The sequence below is a fragment of the Callithrix jacchus genome, chromosome 11 (genome assembly GCF_049354715.1).
Source record: "Callithrix jacchus isolate 240 chromosome 11, calJac240_pri, whole genome shotgun sequence".
In the NCBI taxonomy this organism is placed as follows: domain Eukaryota; kingdom Metazoa; phylum Chordata; class Mammalia; order Primates; family Cebidae; genus Callithrix; species Callithrix jacchus.
Genome location: NC_133512.1, coordinates 5,125,343 through 5,147,280, shown reverse-complemented (window position 1 = coordinate 5,147,280; position 21,938 = coordinate 5,125,343). Strand labels below are relative to the sequence as shown.

At 38.8% G+C, this 21,938-nt stretch overlaps 1 protein-coding gene across 8 annotated transcripts in view; it reads right to left on the bottom strand.

Annotated features, from left to right (window-relative positions):
* The window catches only part of ANLN (anillin, actin binding protein), a 78,087-nt gene that overhangs the window by 24,687 nt on the left and 31,462 nt on the right, over positions 1 to 21,938 (bottom strand). For 6 of the 8 annotated variants that reach the window (XM_035253167.3, XM_078342209.1, XM_035253165.3 and 3 more), the window contains exons 4-17: positions 16,966 to 17,354; positions 15,606 to 15,828; positions 12,962 to 13,152; positions 12,500 to 12,607; positions 8,229 to 8,355; positions 7,242 to 7,352; positions 5,619 to 5,845; positions 4,772 to 4,917; positions 4,349 to 4,493; positions 3,123 to 3,258; positions 2,314 to 2,496; positions 1,272 to 1,398; positions 631 to 679; positions 481 to 537 (exon numbers count right to left, since the gene is read on the bottom strand). In XM_035253167.3, the coding sequence (XP_035109058.2) occupies positions 481 to 537; positions 631 to 679; positions 1,272 to 1,398; positions 2,314 to 2,496; positions 3,123 to 3,258; positions 4,349 to 4,493; positions 4,772 to 4,917; positions 5,619 to 5,845; positions 7,242 to 7,352; positions 8,229 to 8,355; positions 12,500 to 12,607; positions 12,962 to 13,152; positions 15,606 to 15,828; positions 16,966 to 17,354 (2,219 nt within the window). The remainder of the gene's footprint in view (positions 1 to 480; positions 538 to 630; positions 680 to 1,271; positions 1,399 to 2,313; positions 2,497 to 3,122; positions 3,259 to 4,348; positions 4,494 to 4,771; positions 4,918 to 5,618; positions 5,846 to 7,241; positions 7,353 to 8,228; positions 8,356 to 12,499; positions 12,608 to 12,961; positions 13,153 to 15,605; positions 15,829 to 16,965; positions 17,355 to 21,938) is intronic. The other 2 variants (XM_035253168.3, XM_035253171.3) reach the window with 1 other exon arrangement.

Here is a 21,938-nt window from a genome sequence, read left to right as displayed (position 1 = left end):
TCTTAAATATGAATACATTACACTTGAGTCCCTGATTAAGGCTTTCTTATACTGTTCGTCCTTTTTTGTTAGAGCTGACAAAAAAAAGTTTTTGAAATGATGGCTTAAGAAGAGAAGAAAAGGACAAAGACTGGGAAGGCTGGAGAGCAACTTACGCCTGCAAAGTGACCGCGGAATTCTTTAGTACTGGTTTAGAGAACTCACGGAGAAGAGACAAGTTTTAAGCAGTCATGAAAGTGAGGTATCAAGTAAATGTAGGGAAAACAGAATTATCCGGCCTGAGTGTATCAGGAACTTATATTGAGAATCATGATCACTCACAGTCGACTTTCAGTATTCATACCTAAGTAACATAGTAACTACAAATTAGAACGTGAAACTGATCCAAAAACAGCATAAACATTAAAAGTTGTACATAAAACTGGTATGATGACATCTATTGCTTCTGACAAAAATATTTTTACTGGGTTTAATTCTCACCTTAGACTTGGATGTTTTTTTCTTCTTATCAAGGCCTGCGGGATCTTTCTTTTGCACCTATACTCGAACCCAAAGCATAATTAATTTATAATCTGATATGGTTCAGAAAAAATACACTGCTGATTATTTTAGAAGGCTTTATCAGCTTACCAAGCTGTAAACTTCAATATTTATTTCAAAGTCATTGGATACATCTTGCCTGGAAAAACAAAGCATTAAATAAGACCTTGATAGAAAAACCTCAATCATATAATTAAAAATGATGCTACAAATACTCTTCCAAGACTCTGAGAGTAAAGGAATCCACTATGTCTTTAACTAAAGACAATAAAAATTGTTAAGAAGTCTATTTTTTTCCTATAATAAAGTCCAAAGTATTTTCCTCAGTGTCTTCCAACTCACAATCTTCAATTATAAAAGCAGTAATTATTTTTCAAACTGCACTTTGACTCTTACTTAAAAATAAATGTTTCACTAAACATAAATGTCTTTTCATTAAGACTGAATGTTAAGTACATTATGAGATTTAAGGCATATGTTCAAAATCTATGGTCCAGGTTTAATATAGGTATTTCAAATATGTAACATCTATAGTCACATAGAAAAAAGATGATACTCAACAAAAGACAGAAACACATGAGTTAAAGCAACAAACTGAAAAATGGGTTGTCAATATAAAAGAATGTGCATACTGCATTTCAAAGATTATAAATGTCATCTGAATGCTTAGGCTACATCAACTCTATAAAAAGAAAAATGTATTCAAATCATCGAAAGCCTGACTTACTTACAGAGCAAATGTAGTAGTGAATGCCAGAGCATCACCATTAAGAGAGTTTGAAGTGCTTGCTAATGGCGTGGCTACCATATTTTCAGCTCCCGCTTTTAGTATAATTAAGTAATAGTAATTTGCTGCATCTGCAAGAAGTAATCACATTGCATTGTAAGCACAAGCAAAATCAGATTTAGCTAATCAACATTCTGGAATACCAAAGAAATAAAAGGAATACTGAACTGATGTATATATAATTTATTTTAAAAATTACTAAAATCAACTTTCCAGATACAAAAAGTTAAATAAGACTTAAGCAGGCAGTATAATCCTGAAATAAGCCTCATCAAGGTCTCTCCCCGTTACGCAAATTGAAATAATTTCACTCCACATTCCTCAATTTCTGCTGACTGAATTTTACCTAATGACCCTTAATTCTTAACCAATAGTGTATACCTCAAAAGGATAAATCATGGTTTGCTATTTCAAAACTGAGATTAAAAACCATATTTCTATAAAAGTTACTCAGCGATAAATGATAATAAAAACACAAACTATTTCTTTACTATTTGTTATTAATAACCACATACCTCAAGACGCCTCCTAAATCACGAATAGATTTCTGACCACACCCCATCAAAATCAGATGACAGCAAGAATTAGAACCTAAGTTACCCTATTCCTACAAAAATGCTCAAACTTTTCACAATCTCCATTTACTTTCCCTATACTGAAATTTACTTCTCACCTATGTCTAGCCCTCCTTTCCCTCAAAAAGAATGTTCCACATAAATGTTATTTTATAAAAATTTTTAAAACCATATCCAACATTTAATAAAACTTTGTATTAAAACTTTCAGTAAGAGCAACGTCCATTATTGCCTAGATTGGTATCCCTATAAATATCTGAAGTTTTCCCATTTTTTATTGATAAAAGGATCAAGAGGCCAAAGATACAAACTTTGCATTGTTATGCAAGATTCACGTGTTTCTATCCTGTATAATCCAATCTAGGTGAGGTTCATAATTTAACACACAACCTAGAAAAATCACCACCGTACCTGGTTTCTGAACCGTACTGCAGACAAAATCTGCTTTGAGAGGCAAGCGGATTTCTGACAAAGTAACCGATCCTTTGGATGGGATAAATTCACTCTGGGATACTGGACTAGCCTTATTCTTCCTCTGAGGTCCTTCATTCTTCAATTTATTCAATTCATCAATCAAAAGTGTTCTCTTTTCAGCTATGTAAAATAAGAAATATTCCAAATATTAAAATTGTTAATGTTTCTAAATGAGAGCAAATTCACCAAAGTGTACTGATGTGGAAATTGTACGGAACAGCCAAGATGAAATCAGTAACGCTATCTTTATAAAACAGATGGTAGGTGGTTGGGGAAAACCTTGATTGCTCATTTATTCACTAAGTCCTTATAATTTAATACATAACCTTCAGCTGGTTTTCTTGTGTGGCATCATCTGTCCACCCCAATAGGCCCCATCATCACCACACATACACAGTAAAATTCACAGAAGTTGTTTTAACTATTTATTGATAAGGGAAGGGGAAGAGAGTGAGAATATATATGTACATGTGTATATATACATATATAGATTCATTCATTCATCCATTCAGTCTGCACAACTGCATTTCTTCAAATGCATTTCAATTGCTTTTACCTTTCATGCAAACTACAATTTGTTTTACATAGAGTTTTTACAAACTTATAAAAACAAGAACAAAAAATAGATCAGCTGGAACAGATAATTAGGAAAAGCCCTTTCTCTAAACGTAAAGATTTCTAGATATCAAAATGAGTTTTCCCTGGTTAGAAATTCGTCAGAACATTTTCAGGTACAGCGCACGTACTTGCGATTAGAAGAAGTCTTTCTGCTTCAGCTTCTTCCAGGGACCCCTTTCCATGCTCTTCATCAACACAGCAGTTAAGAGCCTGGCTAGCTTGATAGATCACTGTCTGCTGCATATTTATTTCGTTATTTAGTTCCTAGTACAACCAATGAGAGGAGGAAAAATATACACATTTTAAATCATCATTTTCAGTTTAAACTTTAATTCTAACTTGATTGGATAGTTTCAAGAATTTCTAGATGGTAAAGTCAAAATGTTAGGTCACTGCTCAAGTTTCTAGACTATGCACCAAAAACATTTAACATGTCATAACAATTAAGCTATGAATATTATGCCTTATGAAAAAACTTCCAATTCATACTTATTAAAGTGAAAATTGGGGTAATGTCCAACAAAGTAGAAATTTAGAAAGTATCTGATTCATTTTATTTCAATTACAATTACATTGTTTTTTTAATATGCTTCCTTAGGCCAGGCATGGTGGCTCACACCTGTAATCCCAGCACTTTGGGAGGCCAGGACAAGAGAATCAATTGAGCCCAGGAGTTCAAGATCAGCCTGGAAAACATAATGAGACTCCATCTCTATTTTTTTTTATAATTAACATTTTTTTAAAAGCTGGGTATGGTGGCTCACGCCTGTAATCCCAGCACTTTGGGAGGCCGAGGTGGGTGGATCACCTGAGGTCAGGAGTTTAAGACTAGCTTGTCTCTACTGAAAATACAAAAATTAGCCAGGCGTGGTGGCGCATGCCTGTAGTCCCAGCCACATGGAAGGCTGAGGCAGGAGAATCACTTGAACCTGGGAGGCAGAGGTTGCAGTGAGCTGAGATTGTGCCACTACAATCCAGTCTGGGCAACAAAGAGCAAAATGCCATCTCAAAAAAAAAAAAAAAATGCTTCCTTAGCAGGAAAGAACCTTGAAGAGCATAACAAATTTCACACTACATCATTATCCAACTAATAGTTATACTCTAAGGATATGTATGAAAAAGCTGTCTAAAAAATAAGTATTTCAGCGATAGCAAACAAGTTTCCAACTTTTCAAAAAGAGTCCATTTCTGAAAATAAACTGAATTCAAATAGGATTTACTGAGCTTCTATGCATCAGACACTATTCTGGCCACTCAGGGGTCAGAGAGGAGTAAGGCTGGGCCTTTGTCCCCACAGAGCTCACAGTCTAGAGCAAGAAAACCTTCCAAATCTCCTTTACACAGAAGCGCATACCTGCATTTTCTGTTTGATATTGACTTGACAAGGAAAGGCGTGATTTCCTTCGGCCGCTTTTGTAGTGTCTTCCTTCCGAACAATCACCTGCTTTACTGATGGACGTTCTGTTTCTTTGAATCTTTGAGATCTATATGCGTCGATGCTTCAGGAGGTAAGTTATACTCTATTAGAAATCCAGCAACACGCTGAGCACTCTCCTTTACTGAACACATCAGCAGAATTCGACACTAACATTGAACATATCAGCAGAACATTTCACAACAGAATGGAAGTCCCATTTGGTGAAAGAGGGGCTAACAGAAGTTATTCTAAACTTTTATACAGATGAGTTATTAATACCGTTGTAATTACAAATTATAACACAACTTCTGTCACTCTAAACCATGCCAGTGAGTGTATGCCTTCCAGAAACGTTCTTACCTGTAGAGAAGATCGCGATCTTCAGAACCAAGGCTATCACCAGATTCAGCTCGAGGGACACGAGTTCTTTGGAATTTTCCTGGTTTTGGACTTTCATCACTTCTGCTGGTGTCTTTCAATTCCAATCTAGGTGTGGACATTAAACTCTGTGGGAAAGCACATCAGATATGAGTGGATTTTACGGATAGTTAACATTGATCCTAAATGATAATTCATTTTATTCTGTGAAAATAAATGAATTCTCCATTAAGAAAAAAATCCAATAAGTTGATTGATTCATCAAAAAACAAAGCAAACTAAAATAAGTTCCTAACACATAAAAGAATAAATGAAACTACAAAGACAGCTGAAAGTTATACTTTAAAAAAAATTTCTAGTTGACTAAATCCCCAGAGCTGCAGTTACTCGACTGAGATGAAAGCTAATAACAGTAGTTAGCTGTAAATAAATGTGAGTTACATGTGTTTGGAGCTAAGTACCGATACACTCATAGATGAATGTTCACGTTGACTCCACGACGTGGGTGTTACTAACCTCATTTAACAGAAGAGGAAATGGTGGCATACAGAGGTTAAATGACCTGAGCAATAAACAGTAAATGGCAGAGCTGAAGCCTGAGCCCAAATGTCCAGCCTCCTAAGCCATGTTACTATTTGGGATTTTATCTAAGGTCAAAAGGAAACCACTTAGGCTTTCTTTTAAGTGAATTGACAACAGGTATACAAAACCCCCGGCTACAGAGTGCCAAATGCCCATGTGTCAATGAGAGAAAGGGAGATGGGAATGCTACCGAGCTGACTTCTGCCCTGGGCCTGTTTACTTAGCCTTTTGTTACCTCTGGACTTACCGCACCAACTGTTTGTGCCAATGGTGCAAGTAAAGACATCGAGGAGATATTCAGGGCATCCTCCTGTTCTTCCCTGCTTTCTGCTAATGCCTCATCCATCTCCTCCTGGCTCTTCTCCACTTCTAGTTCACCTTCCTCCAGGACATCACTGAAGAGGTCATTAATCACTTTTGAACTATTGATATCATCATCATTATCCACACTCATCTCAATTTCACGTATCACTTCTGAAAAATATTTCAATAGGTGGAGACTGTGACTCAGACATTTCAGAATTAAAGGCATAACAAATTTAATATTCATATTCTTAATAGAAAAAATGCCTTTAAAAAAGAACCTCCTAAAAAGAAAAATAAGAAAATATGCTAATAAATGAAACCAAGATAACCTTCAGTTTCAAGAACACTTTCTAAGGAATGATTACTGGGTCTATCAAAACGGATTCAATGCCTTGGGTTTAAGTGGGAGCATTAAGAACTTAAATGCAGAATAACAGCCAAAGGCTTCAGACTTCAACAAGTGTTCTCTCAAATGACTTTTTCTATTGTTGAAAGCTACCCTTTCACACAACAGTCAATAATAGGAAAATATTATGTCACTTAGGGCAGGGTTTGCTAATAAGCTTCAGGGGCTGCAAACCTCTTGTATTATGACATACACTAGATTTTGTCCACGGTTCCTAGCTCATGACTGCCATATCCCTAGTTACTGTCTTTCCTTACTATGTTGGGTATGTTATGCCTCAGGAAACAGAACTCTCCTGGCCTCCTTTCACCTGCCCCAATGTAGGACACGAATCTTCTCCCATCTTTTGGATTGTGGTTCTCAGGACCCTCCCCTAAAGAGGATCCAGCCTTATCCCCAGGGGAGGGAATGCTAACTACTAGAAGCTTCCACTGCAACCCAAGAGAACTGGATTCGGGGAGCTTCAGGATAACTAAACAAATGGAGTTTCCTAGAGGGTGGTGCCCCAGGGAAGGCAATGGAAGCTCTATGCCGCTTTCCCTATACCTCACCCATATCCGTTATAATAAAGCAGTAAACATAAGTATTTCCCAGAGTTCTGTGAGGCAATTAATCAAAGCTAAAGAGGGGGGATCACAGAAGCTCAACTTGAAGCTGGTCGGTTAGAAGTTTGAGAGGTCTGGACTTGAAACTGGTATCTGAAGGAGAGGGGGCAGTCTTGGGGACTGAGTCCCCAGCCTGTGGGATATGACACTATCTCCACATAGCTAGTGTCAGAATTGAATTGAATTGAACTGGTCACATAAGTCTTCTATGTTGATAATTATTGTGGTGGTACAAGAACAGTGGAAAACACAGTCCCAGACAGATTTTCCCTGAAACACTCCTCTCCCAGTACAGAGTATGGGAGGGCAGCACCTTTCTTATCCCTGTGGAAGTTATTGATGAGAGTCTTAACCACACTTTCACAGGTGCCTGTGAGTTAGCAGTAACTGTTCACAGTACGACATCTTGGTAGAAGCTAGAGTATATTCTGATTTTTAAAAAGAGAGTATTATAAAATCATAAGACACTCCAAATTTGCATATGTGCTTCTATCAATATATTATTTCCTATAGTATGTACAAAGTTAATCATAAATACAGAATAAAAACCAACCAATTTGCTGCTCAACCTTTGGGTCTGATGTTACTTTTAAGGATCTGTCCTCTTCTAAAAACAATGTTATTTTCAAAGGGCTAGATTTCGTCATTTCGAATTCAGTGGAACCTAAAAATGTTTAAGAAAGACCATATTAATATATATAAGAACCTATAATATTCTAGTTAAGGAATCTTATGTATCTTTTCTTCTGATTGCAAAAATATATATTTGTTTGAAAATATTCAAACCTAAAAATGTACAGAAACACCTTTCCCTAAACACCTCTCTTAACCCATTTATGCCAGAGGTTGCAAATTTTTTGTGTGTGAAAATTCAGACCATGGCAATGACCTTGAGCAGGAAGGTCAAATGGGATATAAGTAACTCCCACAAGCTTAGCATTCCAAGAATGGAACGCTAGGCATAAATGTGTTAACTTTTCCCCCACTGAGAGAGAAATGGGACAGTAACATTACCAAGTTATTGTTTGTTTTTCCAGTTTTCCCCCAGGTGTGATATTTATAAATCATCTTGTTTTATGATCATACCATACATACTACTCTGCAATGTGTTTTCCACTTTAAACACTAAGTGTAAATAAAATTACTCAAAAACTAGGAATAGGAGGAAGGTATACAACAGAACAAAGTCCATATATGAAAAAACCCTTCTAACATTACACTGCCCGGGGAAGGATTAAAGGCTTTTCCTCTAAGATATGGAACAAGACAGATGCCTGTTTTAACTACTTCTATTCAACACAGCATTGAAAGTCCTGGCCAGAGCAATTATGCAAGAAGATAAAGGCACCTGAATTAGAAAGGAAGAAGTAAAATTATCTTTGTTCACAGATCCCATGATCTTATATATAGAAAACCCTAAAGATTCCAAAAAAAAACCCATTAGAACAAACCAACCCAGCAGTTACCAGATACAAAATCAACACACAAAAATCACTCTGAGTTTCTACATGCTAACCAGGAACAATCTGGAAACACTGACCTATAGGTTGTGTACTGGAATTTTTGGCTGGTGTCTGGTTTTCCGTCACCTTTTCTGTTGCTGGAAGTGACTGAGTTTTTGAAACACTTTGACAGTTTTTGAGGGGAGTGCTCTGACAGTGAGATTCCTGCAAAAAGCAAATGAAAAATTAAATTTTATTTCTCAAAACTAAGCTTTTATCTTCCTATATGTTATTAAATGCAACAAGATTATTATTAAATATTATTCTGTAAAAATTTCCTTAGAACAAAAGAGACAGTGTATGTGAATAGGCCCAGCCTTGTTTAGAACACAACAAACCCTCAGTGCTAGTTCACATTCTTGATAATTCTCAGAATGTAAAATCTCTTTTGGAGATGAGGTAGCAAGAAAGAAAGAAAATTCACCTCAGGGCTCAGTTTTACATAAGCCAATCAAAGTGAAAGTCTCTCCTTGAAGTCTGGGTATTTGGTAAAATAAAACAACAACACAAAAAGTGAAAGCCACACAAAGGGAAAAACACCCCATGTCACTTATCTCAACCCACACCTACAACATCTCACAGCTCCTACACATCAGGATTCATTCAATTATCAGTTACTCAAAGGGCAAGATCAAGAGAAAACACTGACAAAAACAGATCATAAGGTAAGGAAAGAACAGAAGAAAACATTCCCTCATCTGAGTCTTTTTATTCATTAGCAAGGTTATTTAAGAGGAACATTCACTATTTTACATGTTTAAAGACTTTATATTGTTGTACAGATTATTTTTTAACAAAGAAGACTTTATGAATAAAGTCATAGTAGAAATGATCAAATAAGAGTAAATAAAGGCAGCTAATACACAGAGCCACTTTTCTAAGTACCTGATATCTACCGCCTCAACGAATCCTCCTAATAACCCTCTAAGTCAGGTACTAGTATCTCCATTTTACAGATGAGAAAACTGAGACACAAACAAGTTAAGTGTCTTGCACACAGTGAGAGACTGGCAGAGCCAGTATACAAACCCAGGTACTCTTGTTCCAGGTCTACTTCCAGACTTCGTTGTCTCTCCAGTTAGAAGCAGCTTTGGATGTGTAAAAACAACGTAATTAGTGTGCAGATGGGTAGATTAAAAATGCAAAAGTCAAAGGAAACTGTAAAATGGTTCCACTATCAAATGTATCGTGTCATGTCTCATCTCAGTCTCAACACGGCCCCCCACTCTTCCTGTTTCTGAGTCAGCTTTCTCTTCTTGCCTGCAGGTAGTATTTCACCTGTCACCTTCCCTTTCCTACAGGTGAAAACAGGAGCTTTCAGCAGAAAGTCCATCAGTTTTTGCTATCATAGCTCTAGGACCAGCACCCCTACATGCTACTTTCCTCCTTCCTTTTCGTCACACAGGAGATGGTCCTCATCAGTTCTGTCCCTTTCACCATGCAGAGTTCATCCATTCTCACCTCATTGCATCAATCATCACCCTTTATCCCATTACACAAATTGACTTAGGTCTTAAAGAGGATAAAACACATACAAACCATACTTTTCTTCATCTCCTCTAGCCACCAAATCCCTTCTCCCCTCCATTAGGACCAAACTTCTAAGAAAAGCCTGCACTCATTGGCTCTGCTCCTCATCCCCGTTCCCGCCTCGACCCAGTACCACCTGCAATCCATCTTCACTAACACTGCTCTTGCCATGTTACAGCAACCTTGTTACTGCAAAACCCAGTGGATTGGGCTCAGCCCACGTTTGAAACTTGACAATACCAACTACTCCTTCCTTCTTGAAAGTTTTCTTTTTTCCCTTGATTTTATTACTCTTTTTTTGGAGATGGAGTCTCAATCTGTTGCCCAGGCTGGAGTGCAGTGGTGCGATCTCGGCTCACTGCAACCTCCATCTCCTGGGTTCATGGAATTCTCCTGCCTCAGGCTCCTGAGTAGCTGGGATCATAGGCACCCACCAGCATGCCAGGCTAATTTTTGTATTTTTAGTAGAGACGGGGGTTTCACTGTGTTGGCCAGGCTGGTCTTGAACTCCTGACCCCAAGTGATCCACCTGCCAAATACTGGGATTACAGGCGTGAGCCACCGCACCCAGCCCCTGGACTTTAAAAACACAGCAGTCAACAGCATTTTCCTCCTAGCTCTTTGGCTGCTTCCTCTCTGGAGACCACAGATGAGCGTTCTGGGGAGAGGGGACCCCTGCACTGTTATTGTGTTCAGAATTTTGTTTACATGCATATGTGCAACTTTCTGGGAAGAATTTCACAGGTTTATTGAGAATTATTTAGTGCAAAATAGTTTAAGAACCTTGCTATATACTTTCTAGAGACACAGGCAGAAAGCCATGGGAATAAGATACACTGGCAACCAAGTGAAGAAGGTGCTCCCAATAGAAGAGTGATTGACAATGTCAGATGCTCCTAATCAACTAAAAATTGATGAGTAGGTAAAGATCACTGACAAACATGATAAGGACACAGGGTCTGTGGAGGGAATGGTGGCAATGCTTAAGCAGACAGAGTTCCTGAGAGAAGGGGGAAACCTGAAAGCAGCAAGTGGGAATAACTTGTAGAAGAGTCTGCATGAAAAGGAGGTAAAGAAAAGGAGGGGATTGGGGTCAAAAGAGTTGTTTTTGTTTCCAGATGGCAGATAATAGCTTGTTATATGCTGATGGGAAGGATCAGCAAACACATTTCTTCCTTCCTTCAAATACAAGTTTGTTGAGCCGCTACTCTAAGCTAAGCACCAAGAACACAGAGGTGGAGAAGACGCCCATAGGCAGAGGTAGAATGCAAAGACAACATTCACAGGAAGATAAATATTCTAGTTGAGGTAGTTATGGGTGAGAAAAAGTGGAGCCCCTTGAGAAAAGAGCCAAGGAAGAATTCCCAGAGGGGATGCAAGTCTGACCTATTCTTAATGAAGTAGGAGCTCACCAGGGAGATATTCCTGGCAGAGAACAGGAAGGCAAAGGCAGAGAGAACTAAAAACATGGGTATATTTGAGAAACTACAAATAGCCTGCACAGCAGAACTGAAGCACCCCTGTGGAGGAGCAGTGGGGAGGAGCCAGGTGAGGAATCACTCCATATGTCAAGCCAAGCAGTTTACGTACTTTTCTGAAGATGACTACGGGGACCACTCCGAGATTTTAAGCAAGTGAATACATGAATACGCATCTTTTAAAAATACTTCTCTGGCAGCAACTGGTAAGGTGGATTGGAGAGTAGCGAGACTAGAAGCAGGATGTCTAGTACAAGGCCACACCAGTAACTACAGTAATGGCAGAGGAAAACATGCAAGACGAGGCAGGCTGGTGATAGACTTAGAAAACGTATCACTGCATGTGTGTGTGTACGCGTATGTGTGCTGGGGCAAGCAGATGGGAAGACAATCAACAAGAGGAAGAAGCCAAGGAAGAACTTGCAGATTGTTTTAGATGACGAGGTACAGAGTAAACCAACTGAGAAGACAGAGACCACAAAAGGAAGACACTATAGCAAAGCACAGTGGGTTCTGCCGGCCAACCACACCTAGAGCTCGGGAGAGACCAGCACGGCGGAGCTGAGCACCATCAGCATTTCTGTGCTTGTCAGAACCTAGGTATGAGGACAGGGAAGAGATGTTCCAGATGTTCCAGAGAAACTGAGTCAAACAGGGTGAGATCAGAGCTCCGGGAAACACGATTTATTAAGCAAGTGAACTGATAAAAAATCAATCAAGTAGATCTTTCTCAAAGAATATGGGTTAAATGTACTCTTGCCTCTTTTTTTAGCCCCCACTGTAAATACAATTCTCTTAGCTTAAAAACATATTGTAACACAGTACTTTTAGGTATGTCAATGAAACAGACACAGCTTACATCGTACGGATTTTGTTGAGGACTGATTAATGAACTCTGACTGCAATAAAGAGAGATCTGGGAGGTATGTGCTGACTGAAATTACAGATCGTCTAAACACAAGGTATACAGTTATCAATGAGAGAAGTAGATTCTGAGAAACATTTTAGAACCAGCATCTAAGGAGAATATTAAGTAGACTCTGAAATAAAATGAATAATGAAAATAATTTTTATAAAATTTGGTTTTAAGGTCATCAGTGAATATGATGGAGAGTTCCACTGAAACAGAAAATATCACCAAAAACATCAGAGTTGGTATGCACATTTAAGGGATTTATAAACAAAAAAGGACAGAGTTAATTGGAACAGGAAAGTGTGTAAAGAATCATTTGGCAGTACAGAACTAGACCCCAACGCTATCTGGGGACCCAGTTCGCTTTCATGTTTCTTGTTTCCATTACCTGTTTGGGTTCTGGTCGTTTGCTCTTTGAGTTTCCGCCTTTTTCTGCACTCCATATATTGCCCTTGTCAAATCGGCCACGAAGACATGCTAGTTCTTTCTGACGTTCCTAAACCCACCAAAAGCTGTATTTTACACAAGAGCCAGTAGCATGTTTAACATCCAAACAGTACTAAAATTTTCCTCGATTTCAGTTTTTAGCTGTTTAAAAAGTTTAAACAGTTTGCAGTTTAAAAAGTTCACAATACACATGGAATACAGGACGGTATTTCTAATTTGAAATGAGTGATTCTGTCTACAGCCACACCACCCTGAACGTGCCCGATCTTGTCTGAAATTCGTGATCCAGAGAATCAAGATGCTACTTATCTCAGTCAAAAAGACTAGCATCGGAACCCATTTTGACTTCTAGGTTCTGTGCAGAGGGCACGTGCTGAATAATGTAAAGGGCAGCACATCATACCTGCTTGAGCTGTTGTGCTAAATGGGTAGTGGATGAAGATGCGTTTTGCTTCAATAACCTTTCTTGGATGGCCTTTGTATTCGGAGTGATAATGGGGGTTCTCTGGGGTGTGCTACGAGCTGGACTTTCTTTGCTATGTTCTTGACAACGCTCTCCAAAGCGTTCCAGGAAAGGCTTAATTCCTGCTCCTCCTACAGAAAACACATACATTTTGGGAGGCTATTCAAGAGAAATTATTGTTATGAATTCTATGGAAAGAGTTCTCAATACATCACAGCTTCAAAAGGCTTTGATTCTATCAGAAATATTCATTCACAAAGTAAACTATAAAAATTCTTCAAAATTTTAAAAAGTTTACCTATTCTAAGTACATGTTCTAAAAGCTACTCATAGAATTTAGTTGTTTTTTAAAAATAATTTTAAAAAGGTAGAGTGAGGAGAGGGCAGTGGGCTTAGAAAACTCCCAAGCTGAACAACTAGAACTTAAATAAGTAGTAGTTTACTGTATCTACCTTCATCACCAAGTGTGCTGGCCATAAATTCCAACGACTTACATTTCTACAACCAGTTTACTTTATCTTGCTTTTAGGAAGCCTGATGTGAAAAAGGGAAATTTTTTCCCCTTTCTCTCTCAAAAGAAAAAATAGGGATTATTCATTTTATCAAAAGAACACCTTGATTTTACAGTGTCTTAAAATAGTACTCAGCTGAGTGCAGTGGCTCACACCTACAACCCTAGTACTCTGGGAGGCTGAGGCAGGTGGTTGTCTTGAGCTCAGGAGTTCGAGACCAGTCTGGGCAACATGGAGAAACCCCATCTCTATAAAAATACAAAAATGAGCCAGGTGTGGTGGCATGCCTGTAGTCTCAGCTACTTGGTGGGCTGAGGCAAGAGGATCACTTGAACCTGGGAGGTTGAGACTTCAGTGAGCTGAGATCAAACCATTGCACTCTAGTCTAGATGAACGTGAGACCCTGTCGCAAAAACAAAACCAGCAAAACAAACCCAAAGGAAAGCCCACAGCACTCATTTGAAATAGTATGCAGTAAATTCAAAGTAGTGCAAATGGGGCATATATCACCATCAGGATTCTAAGGTCGTATTGCATAAAAATAGGTTTATCTATATCAGAGGTTAGCATAAATATTTTAAGCTTTGTGGACCATATGGCCTCTGTCACAACTATTTTGCTCTGCATTATAGAATGAAGGCAACCACAGACAATATGTAAGTAATCGGGTACGGCTGTGCTCCATAAAACTTTATCTGCAGAAACAAGCAAAGGGCTGAATTTGAGCCATGGTTATAATTCGAGGACTTCAGGCCATATTCCCAACTAGAGTCCATTAAGAATACAATGAAGTATCTAAAATAAGTATCTCTGAAACCCTGGAAATGTGATTCTGCATATATCCAGCAGCCAAGAACAATAAAAAGAACGCTTCTTATCTAAGCCTTAAGTCTTCAGAAAATTGAGAATAACTAGTTCTGTTCTATCTGGGGATCTTGCTATTGTTTCCAATTCTCATTTTGGCTCAACTGGAAATTGCTGATTTCTACCTACCCCATAACAGCTTCTCCGCTCTCATTTCTGCCCCTTTATCATGAACTACAATTTCTGGAGAGGTTGTATTTTCACAAAGTTAAACCTCAGAATTAAAAGTCTTTCCAGTGAAAACCAGCGCGGTTCGGAATAAACTGGATTACCCTGTATTTTAGTCCTGTGTTTCTCAGTCAACCGTATGTGGAAGTGTGCCAGAAGGTGTGAATCACCACAAGATAAATATGGCATTTCCTGGGGTATCAGTTGACTATGGTAAGAAATTCTGAACTTCTATATGTAAATGCTCACACACAATATACACACAGATAAATATAACTGGGGGATAAAGAGAGATTGATTAATGAGTGCAAATATACAGTTTCGCAGAAGAGAAAAGCCCCAGTGTTTGATAGATCAGTAGGGTGACTATACTTTACAATAATCTATTGTATACTTGAAAATAGCTACAAGAGAAGAATTGAAATGTTTCTAGCATAAAGACAAGGATTTACGGTGATGGATATCCTCATTACACTGGTTTGATCTTCATAAATTATATGAATGTATTAAGTTATCAAAGGTACTGCCAATATACACCTATTATTCATCAATAATGAACAATGTTTTCAAAAATTTCTATCATTTATCAATTTAATGAATAAATAAAATTAGAATTGGAGTCACTTGTATGCACATTCACTTCTCTCTGCTATTAAAAGTACATTCGTACTCAAGATCAAGAAGCACTACTCTGCACACTTGGCTACAAGAATGTTTCTCCATTATGCCCCTAAAATGTGATTTATAGTTGAATATGCTTTGTCAGAATCAAAAAATTAAAAATCTAGCATGATCATCCTGGAAAAAGCATGTTTAAACTGTTAAAATGCGACATATTAAGTCTTTTGACCAGTAAATGGGCTAGTCTACATTAATAAATATTCATTGAATCAATTCAAGCTGAGGTCTCATTTGGAACATCCGGGCATTTGCCCTGGCAAACCATTGCTCAATCATTCCCAATTGGATATTTAAAATGCTGAGAACAGATATCCTGAATATAGTCAGCAATCACTTTAGACTTTTTATAAATATGTAACCTGGTGTCGTAGATTTGTCTTTAGAGTGAGACTGCAGACAAATTTCTCTATTTAGTTCTCCTTTGGATGGAACTGTCTGGGATAAAGCTGACTTCACAATGGGTTTCGATGCTCCTGTTTTCAGAGGACTAGCAGTTTTTTGAAGTAGCTCGGGATTTTGTCCCTTATAACTTTCAGCATCAGTGATAGTAGATGTAGTAGATTTCACTGGAGAAGTAGCTTTCTGAAACATGAAAACACTTAGGGTAAACAACATTCACAATATCTAAAAGTAGTCCTATAACAAAACAATTCATGTCCTATTTACTTGATAGCCTTTATGTAAGATTTGTGAAAATGAAATGATTTTCCTAATAGATCAAACAAATTTGAAAGATTTGGGGAAAAAACCAACTTAGACAAATTTAGATTTAAATTATAATATGTGGGTTAGCCTGCACAACGAATTCATGGGTAACTAAGTATTCTCAGTATGATCACTCTTTAAAAAAATTTTTATTCATATTATTGCACTAGTACCTTTATCAAATTTTTAACTGTATTAGACCAAATTACATTTTAATTAAGTCAATAAGAATTGAACAAAATAGTATCATGTACTTGATGGTTAATAATTTAAGTACTTATACCTAGCCAGATACTATGCTAAGTGTTTTATGACTCTTATTTAACCCTTCAAATAACCTTTTTTTCCCTATTTTACATATAGAAAAATAAAGCCTTGCAATATTAAGCACCTTGTCCAAAGTCACACTTCTAATTATGTGGTAGAGCTGGGATTCAATGCAAGTCTCATTCCAGAGCCTAGCTCTACACTAAAAGACAATGGTCAGAAACACAACATTCTTTTTCCTTTTTATTTAAGATTGTTTTTTTGAAAACTGTTGAGATAATACACATACAAAGTAAAAGTTTCAAATATATCAAATAGATATACAGTGAAGTATCATGCCCTGTTCAGCAACTTGCCTTCCTGGAGGCAACTAATCTGTTATACATCTTTTCAGAAATATTTCATAAATTTATATAAATTGCATATGTATATAAAGCATTATAACAGAGAACTTAATTTTCAGTGCTCTCCGTAACTCAGAAGAGGCTCTATCATTCCATTATAGACTGGATTTGCATCAAATCAGTGTAATTTTACTTGTCAACTGCTAATTTATCTTGGGATAGGGTACCCAACTTATGATTTCCACTTTTTAAGAAACCGATATCCTACAAATACATATAAACTCACTGTGCATCTATTAAAAACACATATCCACCCACCCACCTGAACATATACACAAATGTGTTTTACCACTAATAACAAAAAAAGAAAAGGCTTCCAAAGACCAAAATGACATTGACTTACCGCAGAGCTGGAAATGGAGGCATTAACCAAAGATGCATCAGCAGCACTTGAGGATGGAGCTTTATTCAAACAGGCATCGCCATCCCTTTGGGAACAGCATGTAGCTTCCTGCTTAACACTGCTGCTATTGATCCTAGCAGATGCTCCACTTGCAGAGGAAAATTTGGATAAACAAGTGGTACCAGGCTGTTCTAGTGCACGGTTTTGTTTTGCAGATGAGTGATTTACATCATCTTCCCAGGAGCAAATAGTTGCAGCAAGGTTGGCCAGACGGCCCCTTCTCCCAACTGGAGTTGCTGAGGCATTTGAAAGTGGTGGTTTGGGAGGGGAAGCAGCCTTCTCTGATGATGACGGCGTTGGTGAGAAGAGTGAGCTTTCAGGAACATCATCTGAAAATGTTTTCAGAAGAGAGTTAAAAACTATGTTCAAGAGTATTAGTTACGGATAACACCAGGATCACTCTATGCAGCATTTTTCAATGAGATTCATAGGTTTAAGAATCAGTGTAAAGTTCTAGCAGGCATGAAACTACCAAGCTATTTAAATTTGACAATGTCTTTTAAAATCAAATGATATTTAATCCAATTTTTTTAAAAACACACCCTACATATTTTTTCAACTTTTCAATGGATCATATACGTTACAAGATAGGTTAATTTTTAGAATGAATTCATGGGTGTTATGTATAATACTGTACAATTTAAGATTATGATCTCACAGGAACTTTTTGTTCTGAGAATGGATTAGACCGTTGCTGTACAACAGAACGTTTTATTTTCAACACGTTAACTATTAGCCACTTGTGGCCAACGAGCATGTGAAATGTGGCTACAGCAGCTGCGAAACTAACTTTATTTCATGTTAATGAACTTAAACATCCACATATGGCTAGTGTCTTCTCTACCGGATATCACAGGGTTCGATCAAATCAGAAACAATCAAATGTTTCTCTGCATAGTTACTTCATTCGGAGAGAAATCCCAAATAGTGATACTTAGCTGATGAAGGACCTAGGCCTTCCCTAGAGCATGTATATAGGGAAGCCAAGGTTCATGGCACTTTCTACTTCACAAATTCAGTCAAGGAAAGAGGAATCTCTCCTGTCCAAAGCTTCTACTGCAGCTAAATTTTCAATTCTTCCCTTCCAAAACCTTCTCAGGGATCTTGTTCAAAATAAGCCCTCTCCTTTTCTACAAACTCTTCTCTGCACATAAACATAGTCATGAGTTGCTTAACAATGGGGATACATTCTGAGAAATGTATCATTAAGTGATACATCACAGAGCACAATTCCACAAAAATGGTGTAGCCTACTATATACCTAAGATATGTGGTAACACCTATTGCTCCTAGGCTAAAAACCTGTATAGCAGGTTATTCTACTGAACATTGCAGGAAAATCTGGATAAACAGTGGTACCAGGCTGTTCTAGTGCACGGTTTTGTTTTGCAGATGAGTGATTTACATCATCTTCCCAGGAGCAAATAGTTGCAGCAAGGTTGGCCAGACGGCCCCTTCTCCCAACTGGAGTTGCTGAGGCATTTGAAAGTGGTGGTTTGGGAGGGGAAGCAGCGTTTTCCTCTGATGATGGCGTTGGTGAGAAGAGTGACACAATGGTAAGTAAACAGCTACATATAGAAAAGGTACAGTAAAAGTACATTATAATCTTATGAGACTACCATTGTATATGCAGTCACCATGGATCAAACGTCAAGTTGTGGTGTATGACCACACAGTAGCCCACACCTTATCTTCAGTTTCACTTCCCCGATTTCCTTTCCAGCGGTCAACTGTCGTCTTAAAACAGTAAATGAAAAATTCCAGAAATAAATAATTCACAGGTCTTAAACTGCACACTGTTCTGAGTAGCATCGTGAAATCGTGCACCATCTGACCCAGATATGAATACTTCATGCAGCGTATCCACACTGCAGACGCCACCTGCCCTGTAGTCACTTTGCAGCCATCTTGGTTATCAGATCAACTACCGGAGTATGCAGTGCTCGTGTTCAAGTAGCCTTTATTTGACTTAATGATGTCCTCAAAGCACAAGAGCAGTGATGCTGGCAATTCGGATACGCCTAAGACAAGCCATAAAAGTGCTTTCTTGAAGTCAAAAGGTGAAAGTTCTCGACTTAATAAGGAAAGAAAATCATATGCCAAAGTTGCTAAGATCTATGGTAAAAATGAATCTTCTCTCCACAAAACTGAGAGGAAGATAAAAGAAATTCATTTAGTTTTGCTGTCATCCCTCAAACTATGAAAGTTCCGGCCACGGTGTATGTAAGTGTTTAGTTAAGATGGAAGAGGCATTACATTTCCAGGTGGAAGATGCATAGAAAGGTGGTTTGAAGGGTGGCAGTTGGGTTCGGAACTGTCTGAGGTTTCAAGCATCCACTGGTGGTCATGGAACATATCCCTAGCAGATAACTGGGAGACTACTGGATGCTCAAGTCTCTCTCATCTTAAAAATAAACATCCCAGCAAGGCATGAAGGCTCACGCCGGTAATCCCAGCACTTTGGGAGGCTGAGACGGGTAGACCATTTGAGGTCAGGAGTTCAAGACCAGCCTAATCCAACATGGTGAAACCCTATCTCTACTAAAATACAAAAATTAGCCAGGCGTGGTGGCAGGCACCTGTAATCCCAGCTATTCAGGAGGTTAAGGCAGGAGAATTGCTTGAACCTGGGAGGTGGAGGTTGCAATGAGCCGAGATCATACCACTGCACTCCAGCCTGGGCAACAAAGTGAGACCCTGTCTCAAAAAAAACAAACATCCCCTCATTGATACACATCGTCTTTACTGCCCCTCTTTCCCTGAACAATATTCACTCACCACCTAACTCACTCAGCCGGCCTTCTGCCTACACCACTGCCCCGGGGTTGGTTTTGCTATTGTCACTAGATGCCAGCACACACTTTGGTTTGTATTTCTTCACATCTCTAAAATATATCACTCCCTTTCCATTCGTGACCTCATTCTCTACTATCCTTCCTGGCCTATCCTTCAGTCTTCCAACTACCAAATGCCTCCATTTGGCCTCCCACAGAGATCCCAGATAACATATGTGAAGTTGAAATTGCCCTGAATATACTCCTCCTCATCTTAGGAAAAGACATCACTAACTACCCAGTCACTGAGGCCAGGAATCCGACCCCTGCCTCCCTTCTCCCTTCTCCTCCACTACTCAGTCATTAAGTCATAGAGTTTGTCTCCTAAATCTCTCAAATTCAGCTTCTCCTTTTCACTTCCCCAGGCCTTCACTCTTTGCAACTAGATTATATTTTATTTTTTGAGATGGAGTTTCGCTCGTTGCCCAGGCTGGAGTGCAATGGCACAATCTTGTCTCACTGCAACCTCTGCCTCCTGGGTTCAAGTGATTGTCCTGCCTCAGCCTCCCAAGTAGCTGGAATTACAGGAACGTACTACAGAGCATAGTTACAAGAGCTAGAGGTCTATTAAGCTCATTCTTAAAACATGACAATACAACTGTCATCTGCTGATAGGACAGTGCTTATTCCAAGGAAAATGACAGAGGTACATAAAGGGTATTGTAGGGAAGGTGGTGGTCAGGGAGGCTTTTCTGGAGGAGGTAGAGACACCTTCAGAGTCCTCTGAAGGACAGCTGGCTTCAGAGAATGGAGACAATCTAGATAGAAAAACAAAAATGTGTAAAAAGCAGAGGTAAGTAATATGAGCATAGTGTGTGTAGAAGTAGATCCTGTTCTGGCGTTTAGAGCAGGTGGTAGAAAGCAAGAGTTACGTTTTCTTTCCATCCTGTACGTGTCAAAATAAAGAGACACATTTGAAAAACCAGTGGGTCAGACTGGAATTTAATCAGGAGGTGACAGGGAGTTACTGGGAGAGTTTAAAGCAGAAGCAGGCAAGTGTTTTAGAAAGATCACGCTGGTGTCAGAATTGAGGAGGGATTGGACAGGGCAGAGGTTTGAAGCAGGAAGACCAGTTACAAGACTAATATAATCTAGGTGTAGGCGAGATGCAGTGGCTCATGCCTGTAATCCCAGCATTTTGGGAGGCCGAGGCAAGCGGATCACTTGAGATCGGGAGTTCGAGACCAGCCTGGCCAACATAGTGAAACCACATCTCTACTAAAAATGCAAAAAATTAGCTGGGTGTGGTGGCACGTGCCTGTAATCCCAGCTACTCGGGAGGCTGAGGCAGGAGAACAGCTTAAATCTGAAAGTCAGAGGTTGCAGTGAGCCAAGATTGCACCACTGCACTCCAGCCTGGGGGACAGAGCAAGACTCAAAAAAAAAAAAAAAAAAAAACAACGGCTTATTGAAGAGGCAATGTTACAGCTGTGTGCAGAGCAGAGTTACCCTTTAGGCACAGAGTGACAGTGCATGGCAGTTTTATAGTCATATTTATACCTACTCTTAATTGCATGCACATTAAAGGACCGTCTATGTAGAAATTTCTAGGAAAAATAGTAACTTTTGGGTTATTACCATGAAAAGGGGTGATAACTCCTGGGTGCTGCCAGAGCAATGATAAATTCACATGGCACACTGGTGGGCATGCCATAGGAAAGCTGCTTCCCCCAGGCCCTGTTTTGGCTAGTCCTCAATTTTTTTTTTTAATTTCTTATTTCTTTCCTGTGGTTGTTATTTCTCAGTCTTGTCCAGTGTCTGAGTCCCGCCTCTGGAGTTGAGTCCTACCTTTTACCTCACCACTATTAAAATAAATAGGCATTAATTGACACCATAGACTATGCTGTGTGCCAAAAAGCATTAGGTGCACGGTGGTTCATGCCTATTATGCCAGCACTTTGGGAGGCTGAGGTGGGTGGATCACCTGAGGTCAGGAGTTCAAGACTAGCCTCACAAATATGGTGAAACCCTGTCTCTTCTAAAAATATATAAATTAGACCAGATGCGGTGGCTCACACCTATAATCCCAGCACTTTGGGAGGCCGAGGCGGGTGGATCACGAGGTCAAGAGATCGAGAC